Source organism: Oryctolagus cuniculus, chromosome 17 (genome assembly GCF_051225735.1).
Source record: "Oryctolagus cuniculus isolate XC-2025 breed Fujian yellow rabbit chromosome 17, ASM5122573v1, whole genome shotgun sequence".
NCBI lineage: Eukaryota > Metazoa > Chordata > Mammalia > Lagomorpha > Leporidae > Oryctolagus > Oryctolagus cuniculus.
The window spans coordinates 46,874,344-46,897,883 of NC_142883.1; the positions used below are offsets into that span (position 1 = coordinate 46,874,344).

Consider the following 23,540-nt stretch of genomic DNA (forward strand, 5'->3'; position numbering starts at 1 on the left):
TGACGCTGTTGAACCTCTACAGCACTGAACCCTTCATTCCACTGTAATAAGTTGTCTTTTTATATTCTGTAGTCCTACCCTTATCCAGAGTAAAATTTGCTCATTTCAGAATAAGCCACCTCCTTTTGTGTTTTTTCAAGCAGAGATTACCCTTGAAGATTTCATTCTCTAAAACCTCCCTTTATTGGATGTAACTACTACTCCAAACCCTTCCTCCTCAAAAGCTCAGACTATCCTGAGGGACAAAATTGCCTCTGGTTTAGAGTCACTGCACTAGTTAATGGCTATCAAACTATTTTTAACAAATCCTACAGTAGGGCCAGAGTCTGGAGACAGCAAATGGTTAAAATGCCACTTGGGTAACTCACATCTTACATCTTGTATCATAGTGCCTAGGTTCAAGTCCAGATTCACTCCAGATTCCAGCCTTCTGCTAATATAGACTTTGGGCAGCATGTGATGGCTGAAGTACTTGAGTCCTCACTATCCACAGAACCACAATGAGGTTTTGGATCTTGACTTCAGCCTGACCTAGCTGGCTGTTGTGGGCATTTAGGGAGTGAACCAGCAGCTGGGGAACTTTCTCTATGCATTTCAAAGACCTACAGTAAGTATTTTATATATTTTATGCATACACACTTACGGAACATCTGAAATAACTTCTTACCAAATCAACTATTCTGGTACTTTCTATTTTTAAAAAACTACTAAGGGAGATGTTTACAATGCAGTATGAGTGTCAATTCCAGTCCCAGCTACTTCACTTCCCATCCAACTTTCTGCTAATGCATCTGAGAAGGCCCCAGAAGATGGCCCAAGTAATTAGGCCGCTGCCACCTATAAGGGAAACCAGAATGGAGTTTCTGGCTTTTAGCTTCAGCCTGGTCCAGACCTGGCTGTTGCAGTCATTTGGGGACTGAACCTGTGGATAGAATGTGTGTCTCTCCCTCTTTCTCTACCTATCAATTAAAAAATAGACCTTAACAGAAACAATGATTAAACTAAATCTCCATAAGGGTAATAACTATTATCTTTGCACCTACAGTTACCTATCAAATTGTGTGGCCTACAAACATTTGTGAAACTGCCCTGAACGTTATTTTCAATTGTAGAGTTTTCACAATAAAAAACATTTTAAATAAAATTTTTTTCCTGCAGTTGCATAGTGCGCAAAACACCCTCTGCGTTTTCCATGGGACCCTGAATACTGTGCAGCTTGTAGTTTCTAATGCAGATGAGTAAAAGATGAAAAGATATAAATCTACAACATTCTCACCATTTGCCGATACTCCCGAATCATTTTTAGCTTCTCTTCTCCTCCCTTGTTTTCTTCTTTCTGTTCAATGCTGCTGATTATTCTCCAGGAAGCTCTTCTAGCTCCAATCACATTTTTATATGCAACAGATAAGAGGTTTCTTTCTTCAACTGTCAGCTCCACATCCATCCCTGCTACTTTCTTCATTGATTCCACCATTTCTATAAAGGAAAAGCAAATGTCAGACCTTAAACTTTTAAGATTTTATTTATTTGAAAGAGGTAGAGACAGAAAGGTCTTCCATCCGCTGGTTCACTCCCCAGATGGCCACCAACAGCCAGAGCTGTGCCAATCCAACTCCAGGAGCTTCTTCTGGGTCTCCCACGTGGGTGCAGGGGCCCAAGGACACTGCTATCCCAGGCCACAGCAGAGAGCTGGATAGGAAGAGGAGCAGCCGGGTCTCGAGCTGGCGCCCATATGGGATGCTGGCAACACAGCGCCGGCCTCTGCATCTTACAAACTCAACATATCCCTTTCACAGTAAAGACTTTATCACCCTGACAGTCTAATGGAAAACAAAGGTAAGACTTTCAACAAAGTAACTTCAAGGATAGACAGAGTGGGTTAGGCTCAGCTGCCCCTTGGGACAGCTATAACCCACACTGTCTTGGCTCCACTTTTGATCCAGATTTCTGCAAACGCACACCCTAGGAGGCAGTAGATGATGATTCAAATATTTGGGTCCCTACCACCCATGCAAGCAATTGGAGGTCCTGGCTCCTGCCTTTGGTCTGACTGTTGGAGGTATTTGGGAAGTAAACCAGCAGATGAATGAGCTTCTTTTCTCTCTCCCTCACCTTTCAAATAAATAAAAATAAACATTTTTTCAAGATTTGAAAGGCAGAGTTACAGAGAGGTAGAGGTAGAGAGAGAGAACAAGCTAGCTTTCCATCCGCTCGCTGGTTTACTCCCCAAATGGCCGCAACGGCCAGAGCTGGGCCAATCTGGAGCCAGGAGACTGGAGCTTTTTCCAGATCTCCCACATGTATTGCCCACCAGACAATACATTTTAGAATTTAAATTTTTAATCTTAAACTTCCAGTTATTTTTTTTAATGGGAAACGTATGGTTATGCATTTATGAGAGAGATGTCTCCAAACCATAAAAGGGATCTTTCAATAATTTATGGGAAATGCATATAATGAAAAACTGCACGGATTTTAAGTAATTTCGCACTAAATATATTGGGCATTATAGGAGGTCATTTTTATTCCTTTATAACTTATATTATAGATCTCTTTAATATTGGCTCTTTGACGCTGGCACCGCGGCTCAATAGGCTAATCCACCGCCTTGTGGCACCGGCACACCGGGTTCTAGTCCCGGTCGGGGCGCCGGATTCTGTCCCAGTTGCCCCTCTTCCAGGCCAGCTCTCTGCTGTGGCCCGGGGGTGCAGTGGAGGATGGCCCAAGTGCTTGGGCCCTGCACCCCATGGGAGACCAGGAGAAGCACCTGGCTCCTAGCTTCGGATTGGAGCGGTGCGCCGGCTGCAGCGGCCATTGGAGGGTGAACCAACGGCAAAGGAAGACCTTTCTGTCTCTCTAACAGTCCACTCTGCCTGTCCAAAAAAAAAAAAAAAAAAAAAAAAAAAAAAAAAAAAAAAAAAAGGCTCTTTGTCTTCCATGCTATAGTTTTGATGACAGGTTTTATTTAAAGGTCTATTTTAGGGGGCTAGCACTGTCTAAAGTGGGTTAAAGCCACCACCTGCAGTGCTAGTATCCCATATGGTCACCGGTTCAAGTCCCGGCTGCTCCACTTCCGATTCAGCTCCCTGCTAATGTTCCTGGGAAAGCAGCAGAGGATGGCCCAAGCACTTTGGGCCCCTGTGCCCATGTGTGAGACCTGGAAGATGCTCCTGGCTTCAGGTCAGCACAGCTCCTGCAGTTGTAGCCAACTGGGGAGTGAACCAGCAGATGGAAGACCTCTCTCTGCCTCTCCTTCTCTCTTTCAAACAAATAAATAAATTTTTTTTAATGTACTGACAATTGAGTTGTATTTCCCAAAGTCACAGGAGAAAGGGGGGATTCATTAATACTCCATAAATACATTGAGCATACAGTTAGTCATAAGTGCAAACTTTTGGTTGTTTCTATTCCTCCTCCATTAGAAGGGCTTTAATGGAACTAAGAATCCATTCACTGTTAACACTTTTAGACAGTTACTGTTTGTTACCACTAGATGGCAAGCACAGAAAAGGGTCCAAGACATCAGTCTGATTACAAAAAGAAATACCACAGTATCTGAAGACAAAGAGCTTTCAGAAACCAGAAATATAGCTCTGTAAATACTAAGTGAATCAATACATTCACTAAAACTATTTTTTTAGTAAAGACAATAGCATCTTTACCACACTGTTCTCCAATTTTACTGATTCAGACAGAACTCTTGAGGATGACACCCAAGAAGCTTCATTTTAAACCAAAATCTGTTTAACCCCAATAAAATGTTCCAAAACTCACCCCTTCAGCAACAAGCATCTTGGGTTTTGGTTAAGATGCCACCTGCAATGCCTACATCATTCAGACTGCCTGGAGTTGAGTCCCTGCTCTACTTCCAATCTAGTTTCCAGACACTAAGTGGGACAACCACATACCACATCAGAGTGCCCGAGTTTGAGTCCCACCTCTGCTTCCAAGTTCAGTTTTCTGCTAACCTGCACCCTGGGAAGCAATGGATCATGGCTCAAGTAGTTGGGTCCCAGAAACCCTCATGGGAGACCCAGGTGCAGTTCTGGGCTCCTGGTTTGTACATGGCACAAACCCAGTTGTTGTGGGCATTTTGAAAGTGAACCAGCAGATAATCTCCCCTCACACAGCTTTTGAAATAAATCTTTAAAAAAAAAAAATCACCCCTTCGGATATACCAGAAAATTAAGTACTAAGGTGTTGTGACATCTCTTTAAAAATTAAGGCTGTCGGCCGGCGCCGCGGCTCACTAGGCTAATCCTCCACCTAGCGGCGCCGGCACACCGGGTTCTAGTCCTGGTCGGGGCGCCGGATTCTGTCCCGGTTGCCCCTCTTCCAGGCCAGCCCTCTGCTGTGGCCAGGGAGTGCAGTGGAGGATGGCCCAGGTGCTTGGGCCCTGCACCCCATGGGAGACCAGGAAAAGCACCTGGCTCCTGGCTCCTGCCATCGGATCAGCGCGGTGCGCCGGCCGCAGCGCGCCGGCCATTGGAGGGTGAACCAACGGCAAAGGAAGACCTTTCTCTCTCTCTCTCACTGTCCACTCTGCCTGTAAAAAAAAAAAAAAAAAAAAAAAAATTAAGGCTGTCTGGGCTGGCGCTGTGGCATAGCAGGTAAAGCCACCACCTACAGTGCCATATGGGCACCAGTTCGAGTCCTGGCTGCTCTACTTCCAATCCAGCGCTCTGCTATGGCCTAGGACAGCAGTGGAAGAAGGCTCAAGTTCTCAGGTCCCTGCACCCACGTGGGAGACCTGGAAGAAGCTCCTGGCTCCGGATCAGCTCAGCTCCAGCCATTGTGGCCAACTGAGGAGTAAACCAGCAATGCAAGACCTCTCTCCCCCCTCCTCTGTAACTCTACCTCTCAAATAAATAAATAAAAAAATTTTTTTTGACAGAGTGGACAGAGAGAGAGACAGAAAGGTCTTCCTTTGCCATTGGTTCACCCCTCCAATGGCCGCCACGGCCGGCGCTCCGCTCCAATCCGAAGCTAGGAGCCAGGTGCTTCTCCTGGTCTCCCATGGGGTGCAGGGCCCAAGCATTTGGGCCATAGCAGAGAGCTGGCCTGGAAGAGGGGCAATTGGGACAGAATCCGGCGCCCCGACCGGGACTAGAACCCGGTGTGCTGGTGCCACAAGGCGGTGGATTAGCCTATTGAGCCGTGGCGCCGGCCCCTGCAGTTTCCTTTATAAATAGTGTGTGACTCAACCATCCCAGTGCTAGGTTTTACTCAAGAGAAATAAAAGTTTATCTTCAGACTTTTATACCCATTGATAACAACCTTATTCCTAATTGTCAAAAAGTGGAAACAACCAATGTGGGGGATGAATACATTGTGGTACACATCTATACAAAGAAATTTACAGAAGCAACATGGATTAATCTAAAAAACATCAGGCTAAATGGGAGAAAGTAGTAAAATATGACTCCATTTATATCCAATCCCAGAAAAAATGCAATGGAAATTTGGAGGCCATGCAAATTGTTCTATCTACTGTGGTAGTCACGAAATTAACTGAGCTGCCCCTGTATTAAGTATGTATTTTATTCTATATAAATCATACCTCAGTAAAAATGACCGTCTAACATGTACTTCTAAAGCATTTTTAGAAATACTGAGTATGAGTAAGAACTCAAATTTATTTGCTGGAGTCTGAAAGTGTTCATTTGAAACAAATTTTGTTTTCTTTTCAAACGGTGATCATGGAACAAAGGGTAAATTTAAAGAAAACGGAATAAATTCTCACTTCCATACTAGTTTCAAAAACCGAATTTAACACCTCAGAGGTGAACCTGTGGTAAGATTTTCTAATTAGTCACAACAAAGAAATTCATAAGGTAACTGAGATACAGCCGAAACAGTACTAATTATTTTAACTGTAGGGTTTTACAATATCATGCATGATAAAAATAAACACAATTATCTAGTATTAACCAAAAATTAAAGTGACATGTCTGGGTACTATTCCAGATATATATTTTTAAGGTTTATTTGAGAGGCCAGCGCTGTAGTGTAGTGGTAAAGCTGCCCCCCTGCAGTGCTGGCATCCCATCTGGGCATAAATTTGAGTCCTGGCTGCTCCACTTCCCATCCAGCTCTGCTATGGCCTGGGAAAGCAGTAGAAGATGGCCCACGTCCTTGGGCCCCTGCACCCGCGTGGGAGACCAGGAGGAAGCTCCTTGCTCCAGATTGGCACAGCTCCGGCCATTGAGGCCAATTCGGGAGTGAACCAGCAAATGGAACACCCCCCACCTCTCTTTCCTTCTCTCCCTGTGTAACTCTTTCAAATAAATAAATCTTTAAATAATTTAAAAAAAAGATTTATTTGAAAGGCAGAGTTAGGGAGGTTCACTCCCCGAAATTCCCAAATGGCCATATCAGTGGAGGCTGGGCCAGGCCAAAGCCAGGAGCCAGGAGTTCCATCCAGGTCTCCCTGCAGACGCAAGGGCTCAAGCACTTGCACCACCCTCCACTGCTTTCCCAGGCACACTAGTAGGGAGCTGGATTGGAACTGCAGCAGCTGAGACTGGAACTAGCACCATTATTGGATGCTGGCAATAAGCTTCACCTGCAGTGCCACAGCATCAGCCCCTCCAGATGGTTTTTTAAAATGCCACAGCGTCACCCCCACCCCCAAATGTCTTTAACAGCTGGGGCAGGTCCAGCCAGCAACTCCACGCAGGTCTCACACATGGGCAGCAGGGGTCAATGTAATTGAGTCATCCTCCAACGCTTTTCCAGATACATTAGTGGGCAGATGGATCAGAATTAGGACAGTCAGGACTCAAACCAGCGCTCTGATGTGAGAAACTACCATAACGCAAGCCCCTCCAGATCATTTTTAAATTTTTCATTTTATTTGAAAGGCAGAGAGCCCAAGGTCTTCCATCACCTGATTCACACCCAAATGCCTGCATCAGCCAGAGCTGGGCCAGACCAAAGCCAGGAGTCCAGAACTCAATCTGGATGTCACATGGTGGGCAGGGACTCAATTACTGAGCCATCTGCTGCCTCTCAAGGGGTATACATTAGCAGAAAGCTGACCCTTGCAAATAATTTACATTTTCCTTCACTTTGCTGTGCTTTACAAATTTTCAACATTGAACATTCAATACTTTCATAACAGGAGGGGCAAAATATATTTAAAACACTTAATGGCCGGCGCCGCGGCTCACTAGGCTAATCCTCCGCCTAGCGGCGCCAGCACACCGGGTTCTAGTTCCGGTCAGGGCGCCGGATTCTGTCCCGGTTGCCCCTCTTCCAGGCCAGCTCTCTGCTGTGGCCAGGGAGTGCAGTGGAGGATGGCCCAGATCCTTGGGCCCTGCACCTGCATGGGAGACCAGATGAAGCACCTGGCTCCTAGCTTCGGATCAGCGCGATGTGGCGGCCATTGGAGGGTGAACCAACGGCAAAAGGAAGACCTTTCTCTCTGTCTCTCTCTCTCACTGTCCACTCTGCCTGTAAAACAAACAAACAAACAAACAAAAAAAAACACTTAATGACAGTCAACTATTCCATCTAACTACAATTGCCTTCGTTTAGACATCCAGAAAATAATGAACAAAGGATGTGTTGCAAAACTACAGAAGCAGCAGCTATCCTTTTATTGAATAACAGCTTTATTGATACATAATTTGCATACCCTAACAATACACCTATTTAAAGTATACAATTCAATGTTTCTTGGTATTTTAATAGCATTCTGCAACCATTACCGTAATTCTTAGAGCATTTTCATCACTCAAAAAGAAAAGCCCAAAAATCCATTACTAGTCACTTCTCATTTACCTCCAATCCCAACTCTTACTCCCAAGCGCCAGTCTACTTATGTCTCTAAATTTGCCCATTCTGGACATTTACTATAAATTGAAGTATACATTTTATTTATCCACTCACGTGAACTCAGCAAACATTGGGTTCCTACTTTCTGGCTATTATGAATGCTACAACATGTGTGGATGTATGTTTTCACTGGTCTGGAGTATTTATCTTAGAGTACAACTTCAAGGCCATGACAAATTTTTGAGGAAGGACATAACAAACTTTTTCTGCAGGGTCTGCACCATTTTTTATATTCCACCAGTAATGTAGGAGCATTCTAATTTCTCCCTTATCCTCATCAATCTTTGAATGGTCTCATTATTATTAAAGGTTTATTTCAGGGGCCGGCGCTGTGGCGCAGTGGGTTTTTAAAGCCCTGGCCTGAAGTGCCGGCATCCCATATGGGCGCCATTTCTAGTCCTAGCTACTCCTCTTCTGATCCAGCTCTCTGCTGTGGCCTGGGAAAGCAGGAAAAGATGGACCAGGCCCTTGGGCCCCTGCATCCGCGTGGGAGACCCGGAAGAAGCTCCTGGCTCCCGGCTTCGGATCAGCGCAGCCCTGGCCGTTGCAGCCATCTGGGGAGTGAACCAACGAATGGAAGACCCCTCTCTCTCTCTCTCTGCGTAACTCTGACTTTCAAATATATAAAATAAATCTTTAAAAATAGAGATTCATTTCAAGAGCTAATCCTGTGGTATAGAAGATTAAGCCTCTGCCTGCAACACTGGCATCCCATGAGCTCTGGTTCTAGTCTTGGCCGCTCCATTTCCAATCCAGCTCCCTAATAATAGGCCTGAAAAGCAGCAGATGGCCCAAACCTGGCCCAGCCCAAGCTGCTGTGGCCACTTGGGGAGTGAACCAGCGGATGGAAGTTTGCTCTCTTTCTGCCTTTCAAATAAATAAAGCTCAGGGCCAGCGCTGTGGCATAGTGGGTAAAGCTGCCACCTGCAGTGCCATCATCCCATATGGGCAACTGTTCAAATCCCAGCTGCTCCACTTCCGATCTGGCTCTTTACTATGGCCTGGGAAAGCAGTAGAAGATGGCCCAAGACCTTGGGCCCCTGCATCCACAAGGGAGACCCAGAAGAAGCTCTTTGGCTCCTGGCTTCTGATCAGCCCAGCTCCGGCCATAGCAGCTATCTGGGGAGTGAACCAGCGGTAATAGCCCAAGTATTTTGGGTCATCCTCCTGTTTTGCCAGGCACACTAACAGGTAGCTGGAATGGAAGCGAATAGCCAGGACTCAAACCACGCGTCATAGAGTTGCAGGCAGCGGCTTAAACCCCTGTACCAACACTGGCCCAATCTTTCTATTTTTGAAAGAAGGAGCCCACCCCACCCCAACAAAAATCTAGTTATTCTAAAGGGTATGAGTGAGGTGCTATCATAGTGTTTTTGATTTTTATTTACCCAATAACTACTGGTATTGAGCATCTTTTCATTTGAGTATGTTCTCCAGGATGATTCTTTTTTTTTTTTTTTTGACAGGCAGAGTGGACAGTGAGAGAGACAGACAGACAGAAAGGTCTTCCTTTGCCGTTGGTTCACCCTCCAATGGCCGCCGCGGCCGGCGCGCTGCGACCGGCGCACCGCGCTGATCCGATGGCAGGAGCCAGGAGCCAGGTGCTTTTCCTGGTCTCCCATGGGGTGCAGGGCCCAAGCACCTGGGCCATCCTCCACTGCACTCCCTGGCCACAGCAGAGGGCTGGCCTGGAAGAGGGGCAACCGGGACAGAATCCGGCGCCCCGACCGGGACTAGAACCTGGTGTGCCGGCGCTGCTAGGCGGAGGATTAGCCTAGTGAGCCGCGGCGCCGGCCTCCAGGATGATTCTTATTCAGATACTTTTGAAGTCTTTTGATTACTGATACCCACCATTTGTAAAATCCCAACTATTCCTTTCAGCCCTCTAAGGAAATCAAGAAACTTAATTACTTACTAGATTATGGGAGAGCATAAGCTGTCAGGAGATAGCCTTTTCCTTTTTTAAAACATTTATTTTATTTATTTTCAAAGTCAGCCAGAAAGCGACAGTGAGATTAAGATCTTCCATCTGCTGGTTCACTTCTCATAGGGTCCTAACAGCCAGTACTGGGCTAAGCTGAAGCCAGGAGCTCCATAAAGATCTCCCGCATGAGCAGCAGGAGACAAAACACTTGGGACATCATCTGTGGCTTTGCCCAAGCCATTAGCAGGCAGCTGAATCAGAGGTAGAAGAGCCAGGACTCAAACTGGTACACATATGGGATTCCAGCACCGTAAGTGGCAGCTTTACCTGCTATACCACAAGGCCAACTCTAAGAGATAGCTTCCTAATGCAAATGAATGTCAGAATGAGCCACAGATGAAAGATCTCTATCCATCTCTATGCCTTTCCTATAGAGCAGGAGAAAAAAATTTTAATTCCCCTCAAATATATATAACCAATGCTTTGTACCAAACTGCACCAAGTATGATCCTAATGAAGTGTTCTCATCGTAACATTAATGTCATTATTACCCTTTTCATACTAGCAACAGAAACATAATACTGGAGCAGTATTAGGCAATGTCAGCCTAGTGACTAAGGTACCAGTTGGGATAACTGCATTCTATAATGAAGAGCTCAGGTTCAAGTCCTGGCTCCAGTAGATGTGTGTCTGCCACCTACATGAGAGACTTCAATTGAGTTCCCACCTAGTCAGCCCCCAGCACTGCAGGCACTTGAGGAAAAGGCTGTCAATATGAACACTCTCTGCCTCTCGAAAGCAAAAATACGTAATGTCCAAAAATTTATCTAAAACTTTATGCTAGCCAAACCCTTAAAACCTGCCAATAGAGGATTGACAACCACTATATTCACATAAAATTGCTCAACATGGAGCTCGTGTTGTGGCACAGCAGGTTAAACTACTGCCTGTGATGCCAAGCTGCAGGCATCCCATATGGTAGCCAGTTCGTGCTCTGGCTGCTCCACTTCCAATCCAGATCCCTGCTAATGTGCCTGAGAAAGCGAAACAAGATGGCCCAAGTGCTTGGGTTCCTGCCATCCATGTGGGAGACCTGGTTGGATTTCCTAGCTTTAGCCTGGCCCAATCCCAGCCATTCTGGCCACTTGGGGAATTAACCAGCAAATGGAAGATCCTGTTCTTCTTGCGCGCTCGCTCTCTCTCTACACTTCCAAGTAAGTATCTTTAAAAATTTTCAATATAAGCAGCACTTCATACCATCAGCTTTGCAACAAGCACTTTTATCAACATATCTAAACATTTCTAGGGGAGGAAAAGGCTGTCATATATATTTACAGCAGTTGTGGTTTTAACTTCTGATCGAGGAACTCCAATTAGTGATCAAATCACTTGTGGATACAGTCAGTTTGGTACACTTTCTGGACTTCTGATAGTTCATAGACAATGAATGGCTGACTAAAAACTTGCATTTTGTGGGCCAGTGTTGTGGCATATTGGGTAAAGCCGCTGCCTGCAATGCAGGCACCCCATATGGGCGCTGGTTTGAGTCCTGGCTGCTCCACTTCCAATCTAGCTCTCTGCTATGGCCTGGGAAAGCAGCAGAAGATGGTGCAAGTCCTTGAGCCCCTATACCTGCATGGGAGACCCAGAACAAGTTCCAGGCTCCTGGCTTCAGACTGTCCCAACTCCGGCTGTTGCAGCCTTTTGGGTAATGAACCAGCAGATGGAAAACACCTCTCTCACTCTCTCTCTGCCCCTCTGCAACTCTGCCTTTCAAACAAAATAAATAAATGTTTAAAAAAATACCTACCACTTTTGTATAAACTTGAAAACATATATCCAAGTCAAAGAGCATATTAATAAAAACACTAAGCTTATTTGGTTCCAGATCACTTTTCCTTCATTTGTGGGAAAAGCCTGGGTAGATGTTCATTAAGCAGAACAAATTTATATCTGGGACACCCTGGTTGTTAATGCCAGTAGAGTAATGTTTTTATTTTTGCTTTGGCTTTGGTTCTGGGTTTTGCTCATTGAACTAATTACACATCTGCCCAACAAATTCATTCACAAAACAACCCACACTAGGCATTTGTTCTACATGCTTTCCATATATTAATGCATTTAATCTTCCCAAAATACCTTTGAAATTTGTTCTAGAATTACCCTCATTTAATACAAGGAGATGAAAGAATATGAAGGTTAAATCTGCTCCACATCAATCAAATACAACCCAGGCAATGTCTCCAGAACTGTGATTTAAATTTAATCACTACGCCTCTCATTTGAGCGTTCATTTCAGTTCGTCTGTGTGACAATCCCCTTATTTGGTCTATAAGAATAGATGTGAACCAGTGGATAGAAGACCTCTCTCTCTCTCTGCCTCTCTAACTCTGCCTTTCAAATAAATAAATTAAAAAAAAAAAATAGTAAGAGGTCCAGCATCGCGGCTCACTAGGCTAATCCTCCGCCTGAGGCGCCGGCACCCCGGGTTCTAGTCCTGGTTGGGGCACCAGATTCTGTGCCGGTTGCTCCTCTTCCAGTCCAGCTCTCTGCTGTGGCCTGGAAGTGCAGTGGAGGATGGCCCAAGTGCTTGGGCCCTGCACCCGCATGGGAGACCAGGAGGAAGTGCCTGGCTCCTGGCTTCAGATCGGCGCAGCGCACCGGCCATAGCAGCCACTTGGGGGGTGAACCAACAGAAAAAGGAAGACCTCTTTCTCTGTTTCTGTCTTACTCTGCCTGTCAAAAAAAAAAGAAGAAGAAACACTACAGGTAAGCACACCAAGGGCAGCAAAGTGGACAGCATCACACATTGCCTTAATTGTCACTCAAGATTCTGGAAGTCTTAGGTTTGCTTCACAAGAGGGTTGTCAAAACTCGTCAATGACCTTTCCCCTTTACCTGGGAAACTATGCATTCCTCTGAATCAAATTCAAATCTCTTGGTATATGAAGCCTTCCTGTGCTTCCCCGTTTCTCTGTATTGAGGATCAGTATTTGTCTTCCCATCAAGTATTACATTCCTAAAAAGGTCTCAAGTGTATATTCATATCTGTACTTCCCAGAATAGCACAATATCTAATGACACAATAAGCAATAAGCACACAAACACTAGAAAGATTGGGAGACTAAGATCTACTGTGTTGGAAAGATTGATATGTATTTTTTAGTGGGTTTAACTGAGTTATGTCCAAGGTTAGTGAAACCTACTTAAGGATCGCTATAATACTTTTGGCGGCAGTTTCAAAGACCCTATTTCTGCAGGCTATTTTCTTTAATGGAAAATGTAGTAAAACCTGCCTGTAAAAATCCCTAAAAGAATAATTTTGAAGGGCTAATGTCTGTTCATTAGTTTATGTGTGTATTATCTAAGTTAGTGTGTGTCTATGTCACCAAAGTTTACCCAAGTGCCTGTACAGAACAGTATTTTAATTAGTAAGATTATAGCATAGAGGCGGATTATATTTAATAGCTAACGTTATATGATCTAGAATCCTACACATGAAATAACTAAAAGATAACGAAAACGATTTCCTAGTAAGGCAATTAAAGGCACTGAGAACCTGTAACACTGTAATCTAAAAGTCTTACTGATTTGTCTGCTATAGACAAGACTGAATAAAGGGGAGGGGGGGTAAGAAAAAAGCTTATTATCCAACCTAAAAGAGAGGCAGGAAAGTATCACTTTATACAAAAAAAAAGATTTGATTCCCAATGAAGAGCCCCTGGGCCCCACCCCCACTTAGTGGCATGGGAGGTAAAGCCACTGTCTGTGACACCAGCATCACTTTGGGGTGCCAGTTCCTGACCCAGCTGCTCCACTTCCCTTCCAGCTCCCTGCTAATGGCCTGCGAAGAGCAGTGGAAGATAGCCCAAGCGTTTGGCCCTCTGCCACTCACATGGGACACAGGGATGAAGCTCCTGGCTTCAGCCTGGCCCAGCCCCTCTGTCTACTTAAAAAGATGTTAAAACGCCCATTTGGCGCAGAAGTTAAGATGCTGCTTAAGGGGCTCACCTCTCACATCAGAGATTCTAGGTTCAAGCCCAGACTCCACTGCCAATTCCAGCTTCCTGCTAATGCACACCCTTGAAAGGCAGCAAGTGATTGCTCAGGTAGCTGGATCCCTGCCACCCACACAGGACACCCAGAATGAGTGACCAGCTCCTGGATTCTGCAGGCATTTGATAAGTAAAGCAGAGGATGGAAGGTCTCTTTGGTTCTCTGCTTTTCAAATAAAATGGAAATAGAACCTACAAAATATTAAGAAGTGGGTGTTTGGCCTCTAGTGAATATGACGACACAGCACTTGGGGTTGAATACCTGGCTCCAGCTCCCAATTTGAGTTTCCTGCTAATGCAGGTCAGTCCTGAGAAAGGGCAGTTGATGGCTCAAGCAACTGTGTCCCCTCCATCCACATGGCAGACCTGGACTGAGTTCCTGACTCACAACCTCAATCTCACCTCAGTCCTGGCCATTATGGACATTTGAAGGGTGAACTAGCAGCTGATACACATTCTCTCTTGAATTTACCCAAAAATAATAATAAAAATGATCAAAATAACTGTGGGCTCTTCTCAACCAAATATAATCCAGATGACAGAAGTCGTGATGATGACAGCAGACGTCTTCAGTTGATAAGGGAGGGACTGGAAAAGAAACAATCTTCTCAAAAGATGCAATATGAAAGAGATCTAAGACAATAAAGCTATTTCTGGCTTGCATGAAGTTTTCTAAATGATGGCAGTCAACTGGGTCGACCCAGAACAGTCATTAGAAAAAAGCCAGGGAAAAAGGCAGACTGTATCTAAAAATTGTGAAACTAAAATGGGGCCAGCGCATTGGCGTAGCAGGTAAAAGCTGCTGCCTGCAGTACCAGCATCCCATATGGAGTCCCAGCTGCTCCACTTCCGATCCAGCTCTCTGCTATGGCCTGGGAAAGCAGTAGAAAATGGCCCAAGTCCTTGGGCTCCTGTGCTGCACCCTCGTGGGAGACACAAAAATACCTCCTGGCTGGAGATCAGCTCAGCTCCAGACATTGTGGCCAACTAGGGAGTGAACCAGCAGATGGAAGACCTCTCTCTCACTCACTCTCTGCCTCCTCTTCTCTCTGTGTAACTCATTCAAACAAATCTAAAAAACACTATAAAATCAATCTCTTGTAGTTATAAAAGTCATTTCAGCAAAAATCACCCTGAACCACTTATTAGTTATTAGGCACAGCTATCGGAAATTATTAGTACTGAATCTATCAGAATATATTTTATATGCACAGACCTGGATTAACAAATGGAGAAGGATTCTTGAGATAAAGATAAACTTAATAATTCTATTAAATCACAGCACTTCTTTTAAAAAATAAAGTAGGTTCATCGCTGGATCTACCACCCTCTCAAATTTTCTTTTTCTTTAATTTCATGATTAGTACTTTATGTAGCTGCATCACAAAATAACTAAACCTGAAAACACAGATACTGTAAAAGAGAAAAAAAAATCACAGAAAGTCCTTCTGCAATATAAGTAAACAGCAAGGAAAAGAGGATAAGTACCTTAAAGCATTTCACCAGCTGCTGTGTAATTTATGACAAAAAAATGTTATTTTACCCTTTGATAATAAAAGGTGATGTAGGGAAGAGATTTACAATAGTCTAAATTTTAAAAATGTTTGTCTTATTATCAGAGAAACCCTGTTAACTCTGAAAGCTTGGAATCCCTGTCTGTATAAAGAAGTGGTTCTTGTACTATATTTACAAAACACATGTCTCTGGGATATACAGAGGAGCCAAGGAAAACCTAGTGTCTGTCCCCTCCTCCTCCCTTTTATGATTCATTTATTTAAGAGACAGAGTTACAGACAGAGGGAGAAATAGAAAGAGGTCTTCTATCTACTGGTTCACACTCCAAATGGCTGCAATGGCCCAAACGCGGCCCATCTGAAGCCAGGAGCTTCCTCTGGGTCTCCCTCGTGGGTACAGAGGCCCAAACACTTGGACCATCCTCCATTGCCTTCCCAGGCACATTAGCAGGGAGCTGATAGGAAGTGGAGCAGCCAGGACTCCAACTGTTGCCCATGGTGACCATGTGGGATGACGGCATTGCAGGCAGAAGCTTAACCTACCATGCCATAGCACCAGTCTCATGTCTATCCCTTTTTGGGGGAAACAGAGGTGACCCCAAATAAAAGAAAACCAGACAGTGCCAAAAACAGTACTGGGAGAAAGCCAAACAAGGTCCAAAAACTAACAGGCAAGATCAAAACGGTCAGGATGGTAAGAGAACCCTCTCTGATCAATGTCTCAAAACTGCAATATTTTGTGACTGGCAAAGCCGCCACCTGCAGTGCCAGCATCCAATACAAGCACCAGTTCAAGTCCAGGCTGCTCCTCTCCTGGTCAGCTCTCTTAAATGGCCTGGTAAAGAAGAACATGGGGGCCAGCATACCATATGGGCGCCAGGTTCTAGTCCCCGTTGCTTCTCTTCCAGTCCAGCTTTCTGCTGTGGCCCAGGAGGGCAGTGGAGGATGGCCCAAGTCCTTGGGCCCCTGCACCTGCATGGGAGACCAGGAGGAAGCTTCGGAATGGCGCAGCGCTGGCCACAGCGGCCATTTGAGGAGTGAACCAACGGAAGGAAGACCTCTCTCTCTGTGTCTATAACTCTACCTGTCAAATAAATTAATTAAAAAAGAAGAAGAAGAAGAAGAACATGGCCCAAGTCCTTGGGCCCCTGCACCCACATGGGAGACCAGGAAGAAGCTCTTGGCTCCCAGCTTTGGATCAGTTCACCTCTGGTCATTGCAGCCATTTGGGAAATGAACCAGCAGATAGAAGATCTCCCTCCCTGCCTCTTCCTCTGCTTCTCAGTAACTCTGCCTCTCAAATAAATGTTTTTTTAAAAATTGCAATACTGGGGCTGGCGCTGTGGCACAACAGGTTAACGCCCTGGCCTGAAGCACTGGCATCCCAAATGGGCGCCAGCTGGAGACCTGGCTGCTCTACTTCTGATCCACCACTCTGCTGTGGCCTGGGAAAACAGCATATGGCCCAAGTCCTTGGGCCCCTGCACCCACGTGGGAGACCCAGAAGAAGCTCCTGGCTCCTGGCTTCAGATCGGCACAGCTCTGGCCGTTGCGGCCAACTGGGAAGTCAACCAGCGGATGGAAAGAACCCCACCCCCACCCCCGGTCTCTCCTCTCTCTGTGTAACTCTTTCAAATAAATAAATAAATCTTTTAAAAAAATTGCAATACTTTTTCCAAAGAGATGTAGTTTAAAAATTAAGCAATGAAAAGAAACCCCTCCAGAGAATTTATATTACACAGGGGGACCAAGTGTTATGACCTTTTATAATTCTCTCATATTCTGAGGCATGCCGCAAAAATCAAAACACTCTTCATATGGCATGCACATACTTAATGTACCAGCCAAAGAATAATTTTATTCATTACTGGAGAAGCACATAATTTTGGAATAACTCTACAGAAGGCAGAAATCTGGATGCAATCTACTTAGCAACACTTAATAGACAGCACAAAGATAATGAACATTATACCTTTTCTAACCAATCAACAGTCCTGAATTGCAAACAGCAATTCTCTATTACCATAAGTGCCTGGGAACACAATTATTCCTAAAATCGTAGCAGCACGACAACAAAGATTCATTTCTGGATTACATATTTAAGTGACAGTCTACCATTTGTATCTGTACCACCTGGCACTTGAGGATTCCCTGGTCAAAAAAGCGAAGGGAAGAGCCAAAAGAATCAGCAAAAGATCACCATCCTCTGCACATAATTACCCGATCCATTTCTGCTCACGTTCTACTAGCCGAAACAGCTCACATACCTGCCCTGCCTATGAAACAAGAGACTGGGGAATCTATAATGTCTCAATCAACATGTCCCCACAAAAGCCAATAAAACCACACAAAAAAGACATGTTGTCAAATCAGACATTTAAAAAGGTATGGATATGGGTATAAATTATGAAAAAATTATAAATTATGAAAAAAAGCAAACCACAAATTCTGTCTGTGGTTAATGTCTATCAAAACTACAATCAAAACATTTCAAATTATTTTTATTGTGTTCAAGGATGCACACTTGTGGAAAAAATTTCCAAAGTACTATATTCTAAGCCAAGTTACCATGTGAACCTTCACTTGGGAAAAAGTATGAGACAAATGTTGTGGTACAGTGGGTTAAGCTGCCACCGGGGACAGACAACCACACCCCACATCAGAGTGCCAGTTTCTTGACTTCCAGTTAATGCACCTGGGAAACGCAACAGACAATGGCCCAAACAATTGGGTTCCTTGGTGGAGTTCCTGGTTCCTGGCCTCAGTCTGACTCAGTCCCAGCTAGGTGTTGCAGGCATTAGAGTGAACCTGTAGATAGATGTCTCTCCCTCTTAAATGAATCTTAATCTTAAATAAATCAATCCTTTTTCCGGGAAAAAAGGAAATATTAGCACACAGCGGGCTTCCCACATTAGAGGCCCAGTTTGAATCCCTGGTGCTCAGCTTCCAACCCAGCTCCCTTGGGAAAGCAGCAAATGATAACTTCTGGGACCTTGCAACCCATGTAATAGAACAGGACAGAGTTCTTGGCTGCTGGCTTCAGCCTGGCCCAGATCTGGCCACTGTAGCCATTCGTAGATTGAACTAGCAGACAAAAGATCCCTCTGTCTCTGTTACTCAGGGGCTGGCTTTGTAGCATAGCGGGTTAAACTGCTGCCTGCAATGCCAACATCCCATATGACTGCTGGTTCAAGTCCCAACTGCTCTACTTCCATTCTAGCTCCCTAATAATGCACCTGGAGTACTTGGGCCCCTGAAGCCACATGGGAGATCCACATTGAGTCTGGCTGTTGTGGCCATCTGGGGGAAAAACAGCAGATGGAAGCTCTCTCTCCCACCCATGTAACTGCCTTTCAAAGAAATAAATCTTAAAACACACACACACACACTAAAAATCTTTAAGTTAAACAAATTGAGGGGCAAGCATTTGGTCTAGCAGTTAAAACTCAACAGTGCCTGGGTTCAACTCCTGACTCAAAGCTCTTGATTCCAGTCTCCTACCAGTGCAAGTCCTAAGAGGTACAGGTGATGACTCAAGTAGCTGGGTTCTTGTCAACTATGTGGGAGACCTGCACTGAGTTCCAGGCTCCCAGCTTCAGCCCCCGGACCAATTTGGACATTTGGGAAGGAGCTGGCTCCCTCCATGCCTCAAAAACCAAACAGACATTACTTTATGTTCAGTATTATCAAAGAATCAAGCTGCTGTAAACAGCACAGGTGGTTAAGCTGCCAATTGGGATGTCTATGTATCTTCTCAGAGTGCCTGGAATGGAGTCTCACCTCAGCTTCTGACCCAGCTTCTTGCTGATGCCCACCAAAGAAGACAACAGATGGCTTAGGTACTTGGGTCCCCGCCATCCATGCTAGGAGACCCAGTAGGAGTTCAGGTTCCTGGCTTCAGACTGACCCAAGCCTGGCTGTTGTAGGCCTGTGGGGAGTAAACCAGTAAACTGAAGACCTCTTTCTTGTATGTCTGTCCCTCCCTGTCACTCTTTCTTTCAAATAAATTTTTTTAAAGAGTTAAGCAGAGTTTACACAGAGAGACCAGACAAATGGAAAGAGAATCTCTTCCATCACTGGTTTACTCCACAAATGGCCATAATGGCCAGAGCTGAGTCAGGCTGAAGCCTCAAATTCCATCTAGGTCTCTCACGTGGGTAGCAGGAGCCCAAATACTTGGACCATCTTCGATGCATCAGAAGTGGAGCAGCCAGCACTTGAATTGAACCAGCCCCCCATATGGAATGGCAGCACTGCAGTTATCCAATCAATACAACACAGCACAGGCCCTTCAAATAAACTTTTTCTTTAAATTACAGAAAATGAAAGATCTGGGAAGGATCCTTGAAGCTATCCTTTTCTAGTAACATTTTCATTCTTTTTTTTTTTTTTTTTTTTTTTTTTTGACAGGCAGAGTTAGACAGTGAGAGAGAGACAAAGAGAAAGGTCATCCTTCTGTTGGTTCACCCCCAAATGGCCACTATGGCCGGCGAGCTGCGCCGATCCGAAGCCAGGAGCCAGGTGCTTCCTCCTGGTCTCCCATGCAGGTGCAGGCCCAAGCACTTGGGCCATCCTCCACTGCACTTCCAGGCCACAGCAGAGAGCTGGACTGGAAGAGGAGCAACCGGCACAGAACCAGCGCCCCAACCGGGACCAGAACTTGGAATGCTGGCGCCGCAGGCGGAGGATTAGCTGGCCTCATTCTTATTTTAGTATCTATACACCATTTGTCCTTTTCCTAGGTAGAGATCAAGGGTACACACTACAGGAAACACAGCATAAAAAAATAACACAGCACAGGAAACATGTTTTGGAGTCAGATTCAGACTAGATTCTCATTTTTTTTTAAATCGTTTACTTATTGATTAGACAGAATTACAGAAAAGGAGATATCAAAAGACAGAGACCTTTCATCTGCTGGTTCATTCCCAAATGATCACAACAGGTGGGGCTAAGCCAGGCCAAACCCAGGAGTATCATCCCAGTCTCTCATATGGGTGGCAGGGGCCCAAACACTTGGGCCATCTTCTACTGCTTTCCCCAGGCCATTAGCAGCTGGGACCTATATAGGATGCTGGCACTGGCTTTACCCAATACACCACCACCAACATTGGTCCCTAGATTTTTGTTCCTGCTTGTTTATTTATATGTTATATTCTAAGTATGTCACTTGACCTCTGTGAGTTTGTTTCCTCCTAGGTAACATGGATTACCCACTCCTCAGTGTGTTATCAGAGTTAGTAAATACCCTGGCATATAACAGGAATTCAATCATATGTTTAATCTCTTTTCCTTTTTTGCCTGACTTCCAAGATTAAAAAACAGAATTCCAAAAGGTTATAAGCACTCAGGAGTGTTAACAGTGTGCTTGATGTAGTAAAGAGCTAATAAAGAGTACGGGGCCGGCGCCACGGCTCACTAGGCTAATCCTCCGCCTGCGGCACTGGATTCTGTCCCGGTTGCTCCTCTTCCAGTCCAGCTCTATGCTGTGGCCCAGGAGTACAGTAGAAGATGGGCCAGGTCCTTGGGCCCTGCACCTGCATGGGAGACCAGGAGGAAGCACCTGGCTCTTGGCTTTGGATCAGCACAGCGTGCCGGCCGTGGCAGCCATTTGGGGGGTGAACCAAGGGAAAAAGAAGACCTTTCTCTCTGTCTCTCTCTCACTGTCTAACTCTGCCTGTCAAAAAAGAAAAATACCAAACTTGGTTTTGAATTATCTGGCTCCATTTTTTCCTTTCTAACCCATATGTTACATTTTGAGGTCTCAAATGCGTAATTCTGTCAGTGCCTTTGATAAATACATCCCAAAGACCTCCCTCTTCCACCATCCAAATCTTAATTCCTTTGGATATTCCAACTGCAACTCAAACTTTCCCTGTTGACTACAACCAACAATGCCCTTGCTGCTTGACAGTTTTTAAAAAAAAATTTTTTTTAATGTACTTATTTGAAAGGCAGAATTACAAACAGCATGGACTCAGGGGAGGGGATGAAACACCGAGAGATAGCCTCCATCCACTGGTTCACTCCTCAAATGGTCATAATGGCCAGAGGTGGGTAGCACTAAAGCTGAGAGCTTCTGCCTCTCCATAACCCTGCCTTTCAAATAAAATCTTAAAAAAAAAAAAAAAAAAAAGTCACTATGTAAAACATGCAGTGCACCTCTAAAACAAGATAGCAAGGGCTGACATTATGCTACAGTAGGTTACGGAGCCTGCAATGTCAGCATCGCACAGGAGTGCTAGTTCAAGTCCCAGGTACTGCACTTCCAGTTCCCTGCTAATGCACCTGGTAAAGCAGCCAGAGGATGGCCCAAGTACTTGGGCCACTGTGGCCCAAGCAGGAGATCAGGATGGAGTTTCAGGCTTCTGACTTCAGTCAGGACCAGCCCCAGCCATTGAAGCCATTTGGGGAGTGAACCAGTGGATGGAAGATCTGTCTCTCCCTCTGTCTGTAGCTCTGCCTTTCGCTCTGCCTTTCAGATAAATAGACGATCTTCAAAAAAAAAAAAAAAAAAAAGTTAGTGTGTTATTTTTCTTATGCTCAACAATATTTAATTTCCATATTCCTTCATCTGAAAGAGTAAATCTGAACATATTTAATAGTCATGTGAAAAAAGCTAGGGAAAATAAGCCAAGACCTGATCTGATATCAAAGCTAGAAAAAAAGTATCTTACAACAGGGAAGGGGAAAGAACAGCAATTCTTTAATAAAATACAGAGCAGTAAGAAAAATTACACATTAACAAATGGGACTTCATGAGTCACAGTTAAAGAAGCATACAACATATTATCAAACACCTTAAATCCATTTTATTACACTGCATTTTACCAACTATGAAGTAGACCATTCAAACAAAATCTCCTGAAAACAGTCAGTGTGGCCCTTCATTTTCATTCCCTTTTCCTGACAAACAGCAAAAAAGAATAAATTCCACTTTTCAAACAGATGTTATTTATTTATTTATTTGAAATGCAGAATGACAGGGAGAGACAAAGTGAGGGAGACCTTCCATTGGTTGGTTCACTCTCCAAGTGGCCAGACCTAGGTCAGCTGGAAACCAGAAGCCAGTAACTCCATTCTGGTCTCCTATACAGGTGGCAGAGACTCAAGTACTTGGCTGTGTTCTGCTGCCTTCCCAGGTGCATTAGCAGGAAGCTGGATCAGAAACACAGCCAGGACTTGAAAAAGTATTCTGATGTGGGATGCTGGTATTCTAAGACGCAGCCCCCTTCAATTTGCTTGGAAACAAAAAACAGTATTTGATATACCACCTGTTCTCCAAAATGACAGAAGTACTAGCATTGAAAGAATTACAATAAAGAGCAACTCTTGAATCCCTGAAAGAAAAAGACAAAGCAAAACAGGTAATACAAAAATTAAAACCAATCTCAAAAAGTTACATACAGTCCTTCTATAACCATGGCACTTCCTATAACCTTTTGATGCCTTTCTGAAGGTGTCCCAACAACTACTTAACATTATGTTGAGCCGTATGAAATCGACATTTTGGCAGGCCAAAAATGACTTTTACTGGCAATTTGCTATCACTGAACATTCAACAAATAAGACTATAGATGCATCTTTGCAGAAGGGAAGTTTCACTAGTAAATGAACCAGTGGCTGAGTGGACTCAAGTAGAACCCAAAGCTACAGACTAAATTCAAAGCTGAATTCAGATTTGCTTCACAGCCCCTCTAACCTGCAAGCATAAAATGTTGTAGTTTGTACAGTCATCATATAAAATTATTTTCAGGGGCCAGCACTGTGGCATACTGGATAAAGCCACCACCTGCAGTGCCAGCATCCCATATGGGCGCTGGTTTTAGAGACCCAGCTGCCCCACTTCCAATCCAGTTTTCTGCTATTGCCTGGGAAAGCAGAAGATGGTCCAAGTCCTTGGGCCCATGCACCCACGTGGGAGACCCGGAGGAAGCTCCTGATTCCTGGGTTTTGGATCTGCACAGCTCCAGCTGTTGCGGCCAACTGGGGAGTGAACTAGCAGATGGAAGACCTCTCTCTCTGTGTAACTCTTGACTTTCAAATAAATAAATCTTTAAACCTGGACTAGACTGACTGACCTGACCCCTCCTCCCAATTTAGTAACAGTTCCAGTTCCATTATCTCTTGTCTACCAGAAAATATACTCAACCTACATACTACTGTCTTCTATATATATGAAAGATAGTATCACTCAGAAATTCAGCC

The 23,540-nt window shown here is 44.6% G+C and overlaps 2 protein-coding genes across 3 annotated transcripts in view; one reads left to right on the top strand and one right to left on the bottom strand.

The window, feature by feature from the left end:
* Positions 1–23,540, top strand: part of DOC2B (double C2 domain beta) — a 95,037-nt gene that overhangs the window by 58,348 nt on the left and 13,149 nt on the right. The window contains exon 12 of the mRNA XM_089317584.1: positions 1–23,540. This exon is cut by the window's right edge and continues 13,149 nt beyond it. The gene's annotated coding sequence lies outside the window, so the exon portion shown is untranslated.
* Positions 1–23,540, bottom strand: part of YWHAE (tyrosine 3-monooxygenase/tryptophan 5-monooxygenase activation protein epsilon) — a 46,219-nt gene that overhangs the window by 9,513 nt on the left and 13,166 nt on the right. For both annotated transcript variants that reach the window (XM_002718890.6, XM_070061174.2), the window contains exon 2: positions 1,277–1,476. In XM_002718890.6, coding sequence (XP_002718936.1) covers positions 1,277–1,476 — 200 coding nt within the window. The remainder of the gene's footprint in view (positions 1–1,276; positions 1,477–23,540) is intronic.